Below are 15,256 nucleotides of genomic sequence, written 5' to 3'. Positions count from 1 at the left end.
CTGTTCTCTCAATTAATCCACACTTTAATTAATCCGAACTACTTTCAAGGGGTTTGTCTTTCTTATTTAAAAAGAACCCTAAGACGTATAGACATTCACATCTTTTGAGAATGGTTCATCTGACAGGTAATGGAGCAGAATGGAATGTGATACAACAGAGTGAGACGGATTAAAGAGGAATGAACAAGAAATAGAAGGGTGGGGGTGGATTGGGAGTTTGGGATTAGCAGATGCAAACTATTATATATACGTATAACTGAAGCACTTTGCTGTACACCAGAAACTAACACAACATTGTAAATCAACTATACTTCAGTAGGATAATTTTTTCTAAAAAGTAGAAATAGAAGGGAAGAGAGTGCAATGAAAGGAAATATAAAACAATGAAACAGAATTGAATGGAAAGGGAAGGGATGAGGAAGGGGAAATGAAAAGATGAGAAAGAAGGAAATGGAAAGAAAATGAAGTGAATGGAAAAGAAATATACAGAATGAGAAGAAATGGAACGTGGTGGGATGAAACAAAAGCCAATCAAATGGAAATGCAAAATGGAAATAAGTAGGGTACTGACTAGAAAGGAGTGGAATAGTAGGAAATAGAATGAATGGAGTGGATTAAATATGTGGCTGGAAAGAACAGGAATGAAATGGGACGGGAAGGGAAAGAATGGAAATGAAATAGAGTGATGGTATGGAAATGGAAAGTGATAGGAATAAAATAGACAGTAATGGAATGTGGAAGAAATGAATGGGGTGGGATTAAAAGGAAAAAATAGAAATGAATAAAATGTAATAGGGAGGAGTGGGAAAGCATGGAAAGGAATGAAAGCAGAAAGAGATGAACAGAACACAATGAGACAAAGCAGAGTGGAGTGGGATGGAATGTAAAGGAATGGCATTGAGTGGGGTGGGTGGGAAGTGATGACAAGGAATGGGATGGGAAGAAATAAGAGGAATAAAAGAAATGAAAAGGAAATAAGAGGAATTTTATGGAAAGACATGGAGTGGGGAGGAGTGGAGTGGAATGGAATGGAAAAATAAAACTATCTGGAATGGAGAGGAGACAGCTGGAATTGAGAAGGAAATGAAGTTAAATGGATAGAAAGGAAATGGATGGAGTGAAAATAACTATAATGGAAATGTGGGATGGAGTAAAATAGAGTGGATCGGGAGGGGATGGAAAGAAATGAACCAGAAAGTGATAGGATTGAAATGGGTGGAATGGGATTGAAAAGATTTTTGAAAGGAAATCTCTTGGTAGTTTATCCTACAGATTCTTTAGCAAGGAGGAAAAAGCAGATTAGTGGCAGCTCTCCAACTGTCCAAAGACTCAGTGTGGCATAAAAGTACCTCATATTTTGACTCTGTGTTTTCTTTTGGTAGAGTTGGGACCAAGGGATGCAACACAAGCTTGGGCGATGGCTTCCTGGAGCCACGAGAATAGGCCCCATGGATTGTGGAAGGTGATTCCTTCTTGAAGTGAACAAAGAGATCAGTTAGGGACCACAGGTACCGTTTGCCTTAGAATCACAGCAACGGGAAAGTGCTAACTTTCACCCTTCAGAGATCCAGAGACAAAGAGATTTGACCCGGTTCTTACAAAGGATCAGAAGCAGAAATAGGTTTAGGACCCAGGGCCCCACCCCTGGCCCAGAACTCTTCCTTCTCACCCGGCTACCTCTGCAATCTCTCCTCCAAAACTTAGTTTGCACCCCATCACTTGTTAGGTCAGTGCCACTTCATTTGCAATCCAATTCCAAGCACTGGAAGTGGGAGCAGCAGAGTATAGGAGCCAGAGTCCTAGAATCTGACCCAGCTCCCTGTGAGGCTTTGAGCCACTTCTGCCTCATTCCTGGCCCTGCAATGTTCAGTGAAGGATCTAGACAAGATGACTTCTCAGACTTGTCAAATATAACATTCTCAGACTGTATTCCCTTGCGGCTTCTTTAATAACATCAAGCTGGGCCAACCTACCTCATAGAACTGCTCTGGAGGGTCTAGTGGCAGCATCTGGGGGAAAGGAAAGTAGTGACGAGGTCGTGGGGCTTGGGATAAAGGCCACCCCTGGAAGTTCTTGGAGACAGCTTAGGCCTCAGAGGCAGTTACATCCCTTCTGATTCCCAGAGCGGGTCCAGGTTAGGCATTGTCATGTTGAAGAGAAAGAAGACAAGGAGAAGAGATGAAAAAGCCATGGAAGGTCTTGAGCTCCCCAGAGAAAGCAGAGGAGGAGATGCAGAGAGACCCAAACTGCCACTGGGCATCCTCAAGGGCATATGCCTGAACCCCACCCAACCCCAAGACGTAGGACTGTAACAGCCCTACTGGGCTGGGAAAGGGTCCGACAGTCAGGGGAAGAGAAAGGATCCCTCTGGAGCATTACCCACCTTTCGACTTGGATATGGCCCTGAGTGTCGGGTACATTGGCATACATAGGCATGCAGCAGTCTAGAGAAAGTGAATGCCAGCCCAGGGCTGGAGTTAGGAAGAGATAGGAGGGAAGGGACAATTTGCCCAGGTCACTTCTATCCCCAGGAAGGATGTGGCAGAAACCTTCCTTCCTTTCTCCCCAGGACTCCCCATCTCATCTCCAGTGATCTTAACCCAGGAATGTCCTGGAAATCAAGTTCTGGGTTAGATAAGCCTGTCTGATGACACAGATGAGGACAGAAGTCTAAGACTTAGCCCCAGTTGTACCAGGGTCCTCTTTAGCCTGGGTTTATCGTATATCCTCCCTGGTCTTGGTTTTCTTCTCTGTAAAACTGAGCTGAATTGGAGAGTCTCCAGGGGACGTCCACTTCATGAGCCCAGCATACCAGAATCGTAGGCCAGACACGACAAAGATGTTTCATTTTGCCTTTGGTCAATTCCCATCCATTAGCAGAGGGTGACAGAGGCACTGTGTTGACATGGACTTTGAGACTGGTTTTGAGTATAGCAGGGAGGAGTGTTGTGATTGATTCTCTCAGTTTATGGCACTCAATTAACAAAGTTTTCTGAGAGTGGGGAAGAAAAGGATGGCAGCACGTTGCCGTATTTGTGTTATGGCTGTTGGAACTAATCTCATCCATTTTCCAGATGGGGACCCGGAGACTCTAAGAGTACAGGGCTTGCCCATGATGTCAGAGTGACTTGGGGGTAAGCTGGGGGCAGAGGCCTGGGCTCTCTGCACCGGCCTCTTCTCCAGACCTCACTGCTGCCCTGGGCGTCAGCTATGGAGTCACTTACTGCGACCGGGCTCTGCAAGGTGACGCTCTTCGGAGGTGGGTGTCGTGACCTCATAGATGGGTTCCTCTGTTGTTCTCCTTGAGGGCCTGAAAACCCAAGACCCTCGTTCTTCTGTGCCTCTAGTCCTTGCCCATCTGCACAGGCTCCACCTATATCCCCATGTACATTTTGGGCAATGTGCCAACCCTCTCAATTCCCCACGTGCCATGGATGCCGCTCGGCGCCAAGGTCAGCAACACTTCTGCCAGTCAGGTCCCCTGTGGGCCACACCCCCTATCCCATTCCCAGGTTTACCCTTTGGCATTTCCGATGTAGAGGAAACAGCCCAGCCCTGTGGCCGGAGCAATGACAGCCTGGATTCCGATGATAACGCCAGCGATGGCCCCTTCAGAGAGGGATGACCCAGGACCTGGGCAAGGAGAGAGAATCAGGACCCGGGCATGACACACCCTCATCCCTGTCCCCAGCCCCATTCCCAAGTTTGTGGCTTTATCTCCACTTGATAATTCGATGAGCACTTGTTTTCCAGCCATCGGGAAGCTGAAGTTTGTGGTAGTAATAGAATAATTTCTGGAGTCAAACAGCCTAAGTTCACATCTCAGCTGTGTGACTTTGGCCATGTCATGCTACTTAACCACTCCGTGTGTCCATTGGCTCTTCTGTAAAGAGAGATAATATGAAGCCTATTCTATATGGTTGCTGAAAAGATTAAACGTATATGTATTCATGTTCAGTATATGCAATGTTTAGTATGTTCAATGTAGGTGAAGTATTTAGACCTACAGTGATCAGTCAATGTTGGTGTGACGATGTTACTAACTAGGATGATGGATTAATATGGCCTTCAGGGCTTCCCTGGTGGTGCAGTGGTTGAGAGTCCGCCTGCTTATGCAGGGGACACGGGTTCGTGCCCCGGTCCGGGAAGATCCCACGTGCCGCAGAGCGGCTGGGCCCATGAGCCATGGCCGCTGAGCCTGCGCGTCCGGAGCCTGTGCTCCACAACGGGAGAGGCCACAGCAGTGAGAGGCCCGCGTACCGTAAAAAAAAAAAAAAAATATATATATATATATATATATATGTGGCCTTCAGAGAGACAAAAGGGCTTTGGCAACCAGAGACCTGGCTTTCCCCCGAGTGAGTCACCTTTGACTCTCTGGGGCCCTGTGGACACAGACAAAAGTAACTACTCTTCCTGAGTCTCATTTTCTCATCTGCAAAGTGGGGGAAATGGTACCTACTGCATAAGGATGCTGCAAAGATGAAATGAGATCATGAATGTTCATGCCTGGCACCCAGTGATTGACTAATAAATGGCAGTTGTTATCATGAACATTGGCCTACTGTTTACCCATCCCACTTTTGCCCAGAACCTTTCTCAAAGGGGTGAAGGAGCCACAGGAATTAAAAAGGCAGCCACACGAGGGTCAGGGGTATGAGGAAAAGATTCTGCTTTGGACGGGCAGGAGGGGGCTTCCTAGATGCCTTAGGAGTTCTTTGTTTTATTCTCTGAGTATCCATTTCTTTAAATGTTAAACAAGTTTAGTAATCTGTAACCCTACAGGCTTTTGAGAAGATTAAATGAGATCACATGTAAAAGTACCAGCACAGTGCCCGACACTTAGGAGGTGCTTTATAAAAGGCAATGATGATGATGATAGAAGCTGCCATCTACCAAGCTCTAAGCTCCAAGAGCCCTTCATACATGATCTAATTCAAACCCTACAACATCCCTCTGAGCATCAAACAAACTCACTGCTTCCTCCTTTGAGCCTCTGTTTCTCATCCATCAAATGGTCTTAACAAGACCAGAGCGTTTTTCTGAAGACTGAATGAGGTCATTTGGAAAGCTGTATGGGGTCCTCCACTTTGCAGACAACTAAGAACACTGCTCTTGTGGGAATCCCCTGGCGGTCCAGTGGTTAGGACTCCTCGCTTCCACTGCAGGGGCCCGGGTTCGATCCCTGGTCGTGGAACTAAGATCCTGCGGCCAAAACAACAACAGTAACACTGCTCTTGAGGTGGCCAGCCGGTTTTTAAAACCCTAGTGATGGGGCTTTAGTCTCTAAGTCTCAATCTCTCCTGAACGGTGGAAATACCAACAGGCCTGCCTCATAGCTGACTGGCAAGGAGTACCCAAGAAATGTTTGCTGATAATACATATGGAAAGGCTTGCTTCAGGGTGTGACACAGGCTCGATAAAGAATAGTTTTATTTAGCAAACACAATATGCCAGGCACTGCCATGAGAACTTTACAAATGTTAATTAATCTTCAACAGCGCTTTGATGTAAACACAACTATTATGTTTGTTTTACAGACAAGGAATCAGAGGCCCAGAGAGGTTAAGTAGCATGCCCAAGGTCACACAGCATTGGAGTCAGGATGTGAACAGCGACTGGCGAGCAGCGACACTATGTTGTCCTCTCAAGAACTCAAGGCAGAAAGACAGGGTCTCTCTGCCAGTCACACCCAGGTTGTTATTAATATAATTCCTGACCCCACCTATCAGCTCACTCCTTCTCTCACTGGCGATCTCCCTGACTCACTGTACTTCTAAACAATTCTGAAAGGTAGGCATCATAAACCCCATTTACAGATAGGAAAACTGAGGCTCAGAGCAGCCTGGAGAGTTTGCCAGGGCACACAGGTAGGAAGTAGAGGTTCTAGAGACTGAGTGTTAGCAGTTAGGACTCAACAGCTCCAGATTAGGAAGCTGCTCTTGCAGGACAGTCATTGCCACACCCCAGCCCACAGTAAGGGAAGATCAGATTGCTGAGGCCAGCATCAGGAAAAGTCACCTGGACCCAAGGAGAAGGTGTACCTGAAAGACTCACCTATCACTCTGACCAGGACTGAGGCAGAGCGGGCCAGGTGTGTGAGAGAGTTAAAAGCTGTGCAGCTGTAAATCCCTTGGTGTTCCCAAGTCAGGGCCTCGATGACCAGCTGTTCCCCTGTACAGACACTCGTGGAAGGTTCAAGGGTCCAGTGAAACTCAGCATCCGGCTGGGATTCAGCCCGACACTGCAGGGTCAGGCTGGAGTTGAGCTCCGCCTTGATGGTGTTGACCACCTTGGGCACCGACCCCCTGGTGATGTCCACTCGATCAGGGCCATCTGTGTGCAGATCCAAATGTTATGCACCCATCCTCCACTGGCGAGATGTCCTATTTCATCCCATTCAATTCCACATTGGAAGTTCTGCCTTTTTTTTTTTTTTCCTTCTCAATTCTAACTAAGGGAATTCCAGGCTGTAACCTGGAAAACAAGGGCTCTTCAACTGCTGTTGAAAGGAATCTCAGCAAGAGAAGAAGAAGAAAATGCTCCCCTTTCCTCCTTAGCTGCCAAGCAAACAGACTGTATTCCACAACATGGAGGGGGGAAAAATTCAAAACAAACGAAATTAAAATCAAAAACGAAAACCTCTGCCATTGCAAAAGTGAATTCTAACAAAGGAGCCTCATAAGACATCCAGGCTTCAGAAATTGTTGCTGTGTCCTGTGTACGTAGCCCCTAACTTCCAAAACGTTTACAACTCTGATGGAATCTCTTAATAACAAACAGCCCGGTGACAATATCTAAATTTACATCTCCATGTATTCACAAAGGTAGAGATGCTTGTGGATTTTCTTTGTTAAGCCAGAAGGGGACCAATGGTACTTGGCTCTCCTCCCATAGACATGAAGGAAACAAAGGAAATGGCTGTTGGATTTCTCATGCAAAACCAAGAGTTTGAGTCTTGTCTTATTGAAATGAATGTGAACTACTGGAAAGAAGGATGCAAAGAGGTTCTAGCTGGGGCATTCCAGGAGATGAGGAAAATCTTGCCCTTGTCCCTAAATATCCTTTGAATCTGTTCATTTCTCTCCATCCTAACCCCATGGCCATCAGGATCCCTCCTTTGCCCCCATCCTGGTCTCCCCATCCTGGTCTCAAATCCAGCACACAGCAGCTACAGGTGTCTTCCTAAGTACAAACTTGACACTAACCCTCCCCTGCCCAGAACCGTCCATGGCTCCCTAGGGTCCTTGGGACAGAGCCCACGGCTGATGAACTCATTCACAAGGTCCCTGTAGACCCCTCCAGTCCCACCACTCACCTCTCCACACCTCCCACTTTCAATCCTTGAATAAGATCCTAATTGGATAGGGCGGGTGGGAGGGAGGGAGACACAAGAGGGAAGAGATATGGGGATATATGTATAGCTGATCCGCTGTGTTATAAAGCAGAAGCTAACTCACCATTGTAAAGCAATTATACTCCAAGAAAGAGGTTTTCAAAAAAAAAAAAAAAAAAGATCCTACTTGGATATTCCATTGCATCAGAGGTATCGCATACTCTCTTCCTTCTCTGGAATACCCTTCTCCCGAGTCTGCTCTACCTAGCTAACTTACGTGTCCTTCGGGTCTCGCGGTAGACACCACCTCTCATGGTGAGTCTTCCCACATCCCCCAGACTGGGTGGGGGCTCCCTTTGGCTTCCCCAAATCTCTGGTCCCATGGCAGGACCTATCACACTGTATTTTCTTTGCCTGATTATTGATCTCCCAATCCTGAGTAGGCTGTGAGCTCTGAAAGTCACAGCTAACATCAAGTGCCTTGCCTGCTGCTCAGCCTACAGAGAGAACAAAGTAGGCATTTTTGGTTTCGTGACCAGAGTTGGAAAGAAAGAGGAGAGAGCAAGAAGGGAAGGGAGGGGACTTCCATGGTGGTCCCGTGGTAAAGAATTCGCCTTGCAATGCCAGTTCCATCCCTGATGGGGGAACTAGGATCCCACATGCCGCGGGGCAGCTGGGCCCACGCGCCACAACTACCGAACTCACGTGCCTCAACTAGAGAGCCCACATGCTGCAACTACAGAGCCCACGCGCCCTGGAGCCTGCACGCCACGCACCACAACTAGAGAGAGAAAACCCGCACAACACAACTAGAGAGAGGCCTGCGAGCCGCAAGGAAAGATCCCACATGCTGCAACTAAGACCCGATACACCCCGCCCACCCCCGCCGCAAAAAAAAAGGAAGGAAGGGAAAGCAACGTATTTAAGCCATGTCTCTCTATCCCCCTGCTGTTTAATGCGCACATGTAAAGTGGACCCCTACTGTCCCTCCCTGCAGAGACCTCTTCTCCCCCAGCCTTCTCGAGCTCAGTTCATGGCTTCTTCATCCTTTGAGTAGCTCAGGCAACAAAACCTTTGGAGTCATTCTTGACCACACCTTTCCTCTCTTGCTTCAGGTCAATGAGCAGCAAATCCTGTGAGTTTGATATATAAAATATATTCACGGCTGACTTCTCATCACCCACAGTTGCCACTGGCTCAGCCCCATCATCTCTTGATGGATGACTGTGGCCACCACGGGAAGGTGCCTCACAGACCTCCAATGGTAAGAGTGTGATTGACCAAGAGTCCAGCTGCTGTACCCCCAGGTTCACTCCCAGGCCTCTCCTGGGCTGCATCCTGCCAGTACCTGAGTGTGTTGAGGAAACTAAGGCAGACCCTTTCCTGGGAGACATGGGCACCCCGAGAGTCTTGATGACGTTCCTTAGACTACATGGCAGTCCACACACTCCCATCCAACCCTCTCTCCCTTTCTTCCTCACTCGGAGGCAGGCTTAGATCTCAGTGTGATGGCCCTCCCAGCCTTTTTAGGTTCCCTCCCTACAGGAGCATTCCCTTAATAAAATCCTTGCACGTATAATCTCATTTTGAGATCTGTCTCCATGGTCCCAGACAAACACAACTCTTTCTACTATCACCTCGTCCCTCTCCCCTGCTTCCAGCCCCTAGACAAGGGCCAGAGAGACCCTGTGCAAACCCAAGTCTAATCCTATCTCTCCTCTGCTCAGAGCCTTCTGTGGCTCCTAGTGTCCTCACCATGGCCCACAGGACCCGTGTGGTCTACCCCACTCTCCCAGCTTCTTCTGTTCCCACACTTGACCTCTCTGGTCACCTGGGCCTCCTTGAATTCCTCTGACGTGCCAAGCACAGTCCCATCTCACGTGCTGTTCCCTCCCCTGGGACTCACTTCCCTTGGCTAGCTGCACGGCTCACTCCCAGCCTCCTCCTGCAGAAACACCCCCTCCTCTGGGAAGCCTCCCCTGACCACCCCAGCTAGGACTGCAACACCTCCCCAATGTCCCAGCCTTGCCTGCCTTTCGTGCCGCCTCTAGTGCCGTCTGACACACCAGGAATCTCCCTTGCTTAGCTGTTTATGGTCTGTCTCCCCCACTAGAACGTAAGCTCCATGAGGGGTGCCTTGTCCAGTGCCCAGACATGCCTGGCACAGAACAGGTATTCAATAATTATGGAATGAGTGGCTGGAAGGAAGAACTTAAGCAGGGGAGGGAGAAGGGAGGAGAAGAAGGTCCAGGCTCGGGGCGACTCACAGCTGATGTTCAACTTGAGGGGGTCACTCCATACCCGGCTGCTCCAGTTCCAGACCTCACACTCATAGGGCCCTGTGTCACTGCACTGAAGGCCATGGATGACCAGGGTCCTGTTGTCAGCTGACAGCCCCAGGTGCTTGCTGGGCAGAAGGAGCTGGCCCCGCAGGAACCACTGGACTGCAGCTCCCTTAGGGGTGGCCTGGCAGGTCAGGGCCACCAGCTGGTTCAGAGGCAAGACGCAAGGCTTGGTCAGCCTTTCTGGAAACACATAGAGAGACAGGATGGGGTCCAGGGTCCCTCTGCCAGTCTCCCACCCATATGGGGCCCGCAGAATTTTCCAGGGATGTGTGTATATGTTGTGGGTGGTGTGTGTGTGTGTATGTGTTTTGCATATGACTGTATTGTGTGGGTGGTACGTCTAAGTCTTTTGCGTATGAGTGTGTGTTGTGTGACAGTTATGTGAATGTGTCATGGGTTTTGTGTGTCTGGAGAGTGTGTGGTATGTGGATGTGTTCTGAGTGTGTGCTTTGTGTCTATTTATATGTGTGTGTTGTGTGTATATGTTTTGTGACTGTGAGGTACGGTGGTGTAAATATAGGTACTTTGAGTGTGTGTTGTGTGAGTATATATTTTCTGTGCAGGAGTATATGCTATGTGTCTGTGGTAAGTGTATATATTGTACTGTGTGCGTATATGCTTTGTGTATCACTAAATTGTGTGTGTAGTACAGCTATGCATTGTGTGTGTGTTCTGTGTCATTGTGTATGTGTTGATGGTGTTGAATGTATGGCATGTGGGGTGTTTTCTGTGTTGTACGTGAGGATGTTGAGTGTCTGTGATGTGTGTGTGTGCGTCTATTGTGTGCCTATTATATTTTGTGTGTATGTGTTTTACGGGAGAATATGTTGTGTGTCTGTGGCATTGTTTGCTCCATATGTGAGATACGTGTCTGTGTTTTGTGAGTATTGTGTATGCCTATGTGTGAGTGCATGGTATGTACATGTTGTGGGTTTGTGTGTATGGTATGTGTATGCGTTGTGGGTCTGTGATGTGTTATGTACTGTGTGTTTCATGTATTGTGTGTATCTGTTGGGTACGTGTTATATGTATCTTGTGTGAGTGTGTATTCTGTGCTTTTGTATGTTGTGTGAGTTGTACGTGCCTGTGGTGCACATGTGTGAGTGTGCTATGCGTGTGTGATTGGTTTGTTTTTTTGGCCGCACCATGCAGCATGCGGGACCTTAGTTCCCTGACCAGGGATCGAACCTGTGCCCCCGCAGTGGAAGCGCGGAGTCCTAACCCCTGGACCTCCAGGGAAGTCCCCTGCATGTGTGATTGTTATTTGTGTGTGTGTCCCTATGTGTGTATGGGGTCTGTGAGTGTTGTGTTAGTGTTTGTATGTATAGAGAATCGCCTCCCCCACTTCCAGAGAATCAAGTGACAGACGCCCCACGGAGAGCCTACAAGGCCTTGTAGAGGATGTGTCAAGCCAGGACCCAGGTCCTTGCCTGTGGCCCGAGCCACGATCTGCCACCAGCCACATGGGAAGTCCCCACTCCACTGGGTCCTCCTCAGACTCTCGGATATTGGTGTAGCTCTGATTCTCAGAGAAACAAAGGAGAGAAATATAGGGAAAAGAGACTCACCAAGGACGTGGAATTTAAGAGCAGCCTTGTGGGACAGCTGGGTGGCACTGTTGGACACCAAGCAGCTACACGTGCCCTCATTTTCCCTGGACACGGCAATAGATGGTAAATGTGCTTGCGGTGAGAAACGAGCTCGTGATGGGCTTGGAGTCATTGGGGAAAAACCATAATTAGGCAGTGGGTGGGTGAGACTGAGTTTCTACCGAGAAGGTCACATTGCTGCCCTCTATCACCTCAACTGCCTCCCCGTTGGGTACACCGGACTCCACCTTGATTTTGACGGGGTCAGGACCATCTGGGAGGACAAGGACAATTGTAGCAGTAATAACAGCGTCAGTGACAGCTCTCTTAGGGGGACGTAGACAGTCAATAACATTAATTTTCCTCTTCTCCCCACTCAAGCTCTAGAAACATTACAAAGGAGATGCGAGAGTCTGACAGTGATGACATGTCGGCTTCATCCCTGGGTAAAGCGGGATTGGAAGAAATATCTAAAACATGCCGGCAAATGCTCTTTCCTCACCACTACCTAGGCAATATTTTGGATCAAACATCCGAAGGTTAAGGAGCTCAGTTTTAGGTATGTCAAGCTGGACATTCCCAGGAGAATCCAAGTAGAGACATCAAACAGTTATACGTCTGGAGTTAAAGCGTGGACAAGTCCGCATTCGGATGGTATTTAAAGCTGCGAGACTGAGGACTCCCCTGGTGGCCAGTGGTTGGGAATCCGCCTGCCAATGCGGGAGACACGGGTTCCAGCCCTGGTCTGGGAAGATCCCATATGCTAAGGAGCAGCTAAGCCCGTGCGTCACTAAGTCCCGGTGTCTTCCCGCTGGACAGGGAAGATGGTGAGGGTCTTGCCATCTGTGGACAGCTGCATGCACTCATGGAACACCAGGGGCTGATTGTTGGAGACCCAGTGGATGGTAATGTTGACATCTTTGGTGTCACAGTAGAAGGTCACATTTCCCCTGTGCTCTATGGCTGTGCCCTGGCTGATTGAAATGGTGGGCTTGGCCAGCGATTCTACAGAGGAAGAAACAGAGAGAGGGAAACAAGAGTCAGAGACACAGATAAAGGAAGACCAAGCAAGATATAGCCACAGAGGGACCCAGAGAAACAGGGGTGGGTTGGAATTGCATGCAGACACCCTGGAGCTCCATGACTGGGCTCAAATGCTGGATCTACTTCTCATTCTAGGTGTGATCTTGGGCCACTCACTTCCCCTCTCCAAGGCCCATTAAATGGGATGGTACAAATCAAATGGAGGGTCTGGGATATGACAGTGGGTCGTGCAAAGAAATCAAGCTTGTAACACGGATGACAGCCAGGTCCCCCAACCCACTTCTTAGCCAACCTTCCCCACCCACAGCCATGATAGCCACAGCCCACATCTTTACCACGCCCAACCCCCAGCTTCAACACAAATGATCGGACCAGTTGTTGCTGAGTGAGTGAGTGAGCCAATCAGGTGTGTCATGTTGGGGCTTTGGGCATGGAACCCTGATGGGCGCTTGAGGTGTGGAGACAGAGATCAGAATGACAGCCTTGTTTTCTGGGCCCTGAATCTATGAGTCTAGGGTGACCAAGGGGTCCCAAATATAGACGGAAAAACACCCTTCTCACTTTGGGTGACTTCAAGCAGGTTGGCATCAGGGGTGAGCTGGGCTGCAGCTGGCAGGCTCCACACGGTCAGAAGTGAGGCTGGAGGGGAAAGAGGAGGCATTCAGGGAGGAAGAGGTGTGTTGGGGGTGCCCAGTTACGGTCTTCCTAAGTGCAGGGAGGTCTGAGGTCATGGATGGGGCCCTCCACCCCTAGAGGCTTGACTTCTACCCATTACTTATTGGCCGCGTGACTTGAGGCAAGTTTTCATCTTCTCTGAGCCTCAATTTCCCCATCTGCCTCCTAGGATTGTTGTGGGTGGTAATGAACACTGTAAAGCTTTAACTGGGTCTCCTGGGGGTTACTGTGCTCTCTCCAACGGTGCCCACTCCGTGGAAGATGCATGGTCAGCCTCCCGCTTCCACAGGGAGGTAAACAAATGCTCAGATTGGTGAAGTCACTTTCCAAGACCAGATAGTAAGTGTCAAAAGCTAACTGGAACCTGGCCTGCCAGCCCTTAAAGACTGCGCTCTCAACACCGTGTAATTCCTCTGGTCCAGGGATGGGCACAGAGCCAACCCCTGATAAAGGGGAACTTCTTTTATTATCTTTGATGGGAGAAATTAACCTTTCGTACTTCCTCATACTTACCCTCAGGCAGAGGTTTCCCTTGCACAGGGGAAGGAAAGCGAACAAGGTAGTAGGAGCTTCCAGTTTTCCACGTGGCCATTTTGCACACAGTTCTGTGGAAACTTAAAGACTGTGGGCATAGATGGGGAGCCTCAACCCCAGCAGCCATGCCCATGTGCAGATGACCTTGACATTCGCCCCTTGCCCTAACCATCAGCCCAATTAACAGAGGCTGGCAGCTATGCCCTTCTCTACCCCTCAAATGACCCCAGTTTAGCCCAAGCACTGCCCCATCCCCTGCTCAGTCAGGTTAAGTGCATGGGCTCTTAGTATATTTGGGAGCAAATATGGACTCTGCTGCTTGCTTTCTCTATTATCATGGGCAAGGGGCTTTCTCTTTGTGAGCCTCAGTTTCTTCAACTGCGAAATGGGGAGAATAGTAGAACTTAGTTTATCAGGTTATTGTGAGGTCTGATATCAGATATGACAGCTCAGAGTAAGTGTCAGTCACTATTATTAGTACTGTTGTTTGTTTGTTGATTGGCTGCACTGTGCGGCATGCAGGATCTTGGTTTCCCAACCAGGGATCAAACCCAAGCCCCCTGCAGTGGAAGCGCAGAGTCTTAACCACTGGACCACCAGGGAAGTCCCATAGTATTATACTACTGTTATTATCACTATTATTATCATTATTATTTCCTGTGCTTGTATTTCTCTATCTTCAATGCTATTAGAGGTAAAGCCCATAGGCTCAGAGCCTGACTCCCTGGATTTTGAATCCCACTTTTGCTGTTTATTTGGGCAAGTGATGTCCTCTGTCTGAGTCTCAGTTTCCCCATTTGTAAAACAAGGGTAATAATAGTTCCCGCCTCATAACTGTCATAGGATAAATGAAAGAATGTGAGTGAAAGCATCAACAGTGGGCCTCATCATACCCATCTGAAAGAGGAAGCTTCTCTCTCTGCAAATCCTCCACCTGGACCCTTTCCCCCCGCCCCCTCCCCAGAGGGCCCTGCCTTCTGTCTCTCCAGGAGGAGGCAAATTTCAAAGGAAAACCCACAGATGATGGGGCTGATAAATGTCAGACCCCCATCCCCAGGAGGACTGCAAAGCCCCTGCAGCCTGCCGGGCTCAGCCAGGAAGCTCCACCCGGAGGGAAGGGTTGGTCTCAGGGCCACACAGCAAAGCCGGGCTGAGCCCTCACCTCTGCACGCCACACATTGCAAAATCATGTCTTTTATAAAAGTTGAAGGATAGTTGATTTACAATGTTGTGTTACTGTCTGGTGTACAGCAAAGTGATTCATACACACACACATGCATATACATATTCATGTATAGTATATATATATATATACACACATATACATATGTGTATAATATATATACACACGCATATATAATATACACACACATATACATATATGTGTATTATATATACACATGCACATACATATATATGTATAATATATACACACATATACATATATAGGTATAATATGTATACACATGCATATACATATATAGGTATAATATATATATACACACACATATACATACATATGTCTAATATATATATTCTTTTTCCGATTCTTTTCCATTACAGGTTATTACAAGATATTGAATGCAGTTCCCTGTGCTGTACAGTAGGACCTTGCTGTTTATCTATTTTATATACAGCAGTGTGTATCTGTTAATCCCAAACTCCTAATTTATCCCTCTCCCCCTGCTTTCCCCTTTGGTAACCATAAATTTGTTTTCTACATCTGTGAGTCT

At 48.1% G+C, this 15,256-nt stretch overlaps 1 protein-coding gene across 1 annotated transcript; it reads right to left on the bottom strand.

The window, feature by feature from the left end:
• Positions 1–3,216: 3,216 nt before the first annotated feature.
• Positions 3,217–13,581, bottom strand: CEACAM20 (CEA cell adhesion molecule 20). Its single transcript, XM_065898302.1, is given in 11 exon segments — positions 3,217–3,310; positions 3,519–3,633; positions 6,058–6,336; positions 9,604–9,861; positions 11,250–11,346; positions 11,348–11,544; positions 11,802–11,839; positions 12,062–12,275; positions 12,607–12,665; positions 12,836–12,953; positions 13,503–13,581. Coding segments are annotated over 11 exon segments (1,548 nt in total).
• Between the last annotated feature and the right edge of the window lie 1,675 nt (positions 13,582–15,256).

The sequence above is a fragment of the Phocoena phocoena genome, chromosome 20, assembly GCF_963924675.1.
Source record: "Phocoena phocoena chromosome 20, mPhoPho1.1, whole genome shotgun sequence".
NCBI lineage: Eukaryota > Metazoa > Chordata > Mammalia > Artiodactyla > Phocoenidae > Phocoena > Phocoena phocoena.
This window is presented reverse-complemented; position numbering and strand designations above follow the sequence as displayed.